We start from the raw sequence: 3,663 nt of genomic DNA, 5'->3' as shown, positions 1-3,663 counted from the left end.
AAAATTACTATTCCAGTGCCATTTGTTCGGTTTTCCAAAATGCATATTTTAGGCTTCAGAAAATCAGTTTTTCGATTTAAAACGGTCCAGTTACAGCCTGTTGAAGTTGGCTGGAAATACCAATCAGCATGTTGTTTACAATGTAAAAGTTACTAAAAACGCGTCAACGATTGTTCTAACAACGGGTTTTCCGAGAAATCAATGATCAAACATCATGCATACTTAACCAACCCTAAACCAACCAAATTTCAACTTCATACAAACTTTTTATGTAGGGTTTTCATGTAAGATTCCATGTTCATCTTTTTAGTGTTCTATTTCTTGTGATTTGAACAAATAACGTCCTACATCACATTTTAACTAAGAATAAGATGGAACAAGGTGTAGAGACTTACTACTAGCACAAGGCTAGGGTAGAAATCTAGTGAAGATGAGGATGAGAAAAGATGGTGATAAGATTAGAACAAAGCTTCCTTAATGCTTCTCAACTTGTAACTTCCTTGAATCTTCTTGAAGGCTTGAATGGACTTGAGTATGATGAAGATGAAGATGATTAAGTGGTGGTGATGGTGAAATTGGTTATGGGCAGCCGAAAATGAGAGAGAGAGGTGTGAGGGTGGAGTGTGATCTTAATGTAATGATAAGAATATCTTGGAACCATGAGCCACCCTAACCCTATAGTCATCATTAGTTAATTTTTGGCCAATCAATGATCAAGAGAATATAAACTAAATCTAAACAAAATATTTTGGTAATCATTTGGCTGGAAATTCAGTTGGGGGGGGGGTAATTTGTAAAATTTTGGTAATTAGTAGGTAAGTAATTAGAAGGTTAAGGGTATTTTCTAGTATAGTGGGTGTATGTCATGTTTATATAGTGTGTGGGGATTTTTGTGACCGTAAATAATTAAGAATGATAAAATAATATTTCTGACAATATTTTGGTGTCCCGGGTAATGTCTGGTTGTTCGGTTACGTATCGTTCCGTTAAAGCGTTTAATTGCACCGCATAGTGTCTTTTATGCATCTTTTTGTAACGAATTTTAATTCCAACACTTAGGAAAGCGTTCAGGACCATTTAGTCAATTCTCTGTATAACACGAGTGTGTTAGAGCTGAATTGTTACTGACAATGCAGAATTCTGTACTTAAAATGAGTTTTAGGCACTTTCCGGCACTCAAACTATCACCTAGTGACACAGTCTTATAGTCCTCACTTCCCTACACTCCATACTGGTGTAGTACTCTATCCCTGGCTCATACTGGCCTCAATATAGTGTCTGTCTATGTGCTGGCATTGTCAGCATGTGTCTGAGTTATCCGCTCACTGTGCTAACTGTGCCTTGTGCATCAGGTTGGTCACTAAGAGTCTGTATGAAATAAATGGAGTGACTATATGTAAATTGATGCACATGTATGTTTGTAACATAAATCAGTAAGCAGTTTAAAGGGTCAGTTGTTATCAAGCACAGTCATTAAGCACATAATTAGAATTAATTAATTGTACAGTACCTGTAATTGTGAGGGTTGTCACATAAGTTATACGTGTTAAGTCTCGATTAATGTCGTTAATAGTTACTAAGTGTTGGAAATACTTAGTTCTTGAGAGATATAGTATATAAAAATATTTATATAAAAATATATAAATATATTGATAGAATCGCTTTGTCGTCCCGAGAAGTCGTATATGTCAGTAAAGAATACCTATATGAAAATAATATATAAAAATCTCGCATTATATATTACGTCTCTTATGATATTTATCGAAATATGTGTATATGCCATTTAGGCGTTCGAAATAAATATAAAAGTTATATTTATTTTATAAAAGAATCGTCGAGTTGTTGTGTTTGGAAATAAATATATAACCATATTTATTTTTATAAAAGAATTCATGTTGTGTTAGTGCATTTGTCTATTGCCTTCGTCAATCCGAGCCGTAGCGAGAAACAGTTCAAAATGAGTCGTTATATTGTAATATCTAGTCAAAAGGCAAGGTGGCAATCCTGTAATAATGAGAAATCTCATTAAAGTTCCTTGGCCTATAAATAGGAGCTTTAGGCTTTAGATTAAAGACTTTTGCTTCATTTGGTGATTTGGAGAGCTCTAGATCTAGAGAGAGAGTCTAGAGAGAGAAAGTGATTCGAGGTGCTGTACTTTATCAAATCTTATATAGAATCACGTTTTTTTGGGTAAAGGGTTACCCCGGTGATTTTATAAATTCACAACCAAATAAGTACAAGTAGTGTAGAAAACCTACACTAGTTCAAACATAGGACATGCCCTATGAAAGTACAGCCAAACCAATCAAGTAAACCAAAACAAAACCAAACAAAACGACCACTAGCCTAAACAACTAGATCAAACAAATACAAACCCTTAATCAGCTGCCATCTCCAATAAACCTGAGCCATCAATACCCCATTCCTCAAGAAGCCTTTGGACATTGACACAATTCTTCAGCTTCGCTCCCATCAACTTGTACCGTACCTGTTGAAGAACAATTTCACTTAAAGTCTCCGGAGGCCGCAATTGGTTCTTGAATAACCTCGAATTACGCTCATGCCAAATAAAGTAAGCAGAAGCCGCCACAACCAATCTAGCAACGAACCCAGCAACCGTATTTGGTTTGGAATGCTCAATCAACCAGTTAGAAATGTCGTTCCATTTAGGTTGAACCGCAACCATACCAACTTTCTGCCTAACTTTATGCCACACTTCAGTAGAGTATTTGCATTCAAAGAAAAGGTGATTATGCGAGTCGTGGTTGGCATAACAAAGCAAACAGCACATCATATTCATATTCTTCCTACGCGAAAAATCCCATGACAAGATTTTATCCTGAGTTAACAACTTCCGCCTCATGATAAGCCACATTAAAAACGCATGACGGGGGATGCATTGAGGGAACCAAACAATACGGCTCCAATCGACCTCCCCAGCCTGATAACGAACCGAATCCCAAGCACGCGATGAAGAAAAATCAAACAAGTTGTCACCATGCCGCCACATAAGCTTATCCGGTTTATTCGGCACCAAAATCAGCTGATCAAGCTGATTAAGAGCCGGATAAGAAACCCTCCAATCATTCGGCCAATTCCATGAATTAGAAGAATAAATATCCGACACTTTAGAACCCATATCAAACCCCGCGTTAGCAATGACTCTAGGCGAAATGAAAGCATTCAAAGGCCCTAACTCACACCACGAATCAAACCAAGCAGAAGTATTCACCCCATTACCAATCTCGGTCCATATAAACTTCCTAATAATCGGCCGAAGCTGAAGCAGCTTTCTCCAAGACCAGCAGCACGAAGATCGTGTGTGTTAGGTCGCGTTCGTGTACGGATTCCGCAAGTCACACGTTCGTTTCGCAATCGTTTCGGAGTCAAAACTGGTCCTACAAGTGGTATCAGAGCAGGAGCTCAATTGCACTGATCAAACGCACAGATTCAGATCCGAATTGCATCAGATTTCATCGATTTCTTCATCTTCTACACTTCTTTCATGTTTTTTTCTGAATTTTTCAAAGTTGAACGGGTTTTCACGGACCAACTTACATGACTTTTTAATATGTTGTGCGAAAACACCTGATCTACAACCCTACAAAGTTTCAGATCCTAATTCAAAGCCGTTTAGGAGAAATCTAACTTTTTCTGTCTAAT

The 3,663-nt window shown here is 37.4% G+C and overlaps 1 protein-coding gene across 1 annotated transcript; it reads right to left on the bottom strand.

The window, feature by feature from the left end:
* Positions 1-2,377: 2,377 nt before the first annotated feature.
* Positions 2,378-3,139, bottom strand: LOC110944959. The gene has a single exon (XM_022186602.1). The coding sequence runs from the start codon at positions 3,137-3,139 to the stop codon at positions 2,378-2,380; it is 762 nt and encodes a 253-aa protein (XP_022042294.1).
* Positions 3,140-3,663: the final 524 nt, after the last annotated feature.

The sequence above is a fragment of the Helianthus annuus genome, chromosome 6, assembly GCF_002127325.2.
Source record: "Helianthus annuus cultivar XRQ/B chromosome 6, HanXRQr2.0-SUNRISE, whole genome shotgun sequence".
In the NCBI taxonomy this organism is placed as follows: Eukaryota; Viridiplantae; Streptophyta; class Magnoliopsida; order Asterales; family Asteraceae; genus Helianthus; species Helianthus annuus.
The sequence above is the reverse complement of the archived record's forward strand: the minus strand, read 5'-3'. Positions and strand labels throughout refer to the sequence as shown.

Bases quoted from the DNA above. Each gene is read 5' to 3' on its own strand.
- LOC110944959 (XM_022186602.1), bottom strand. From the start codon at position 3,139: ATGGGTTCTAAAGTGTCGGATATTTATTCTTCTAATTCATGGAATTGG.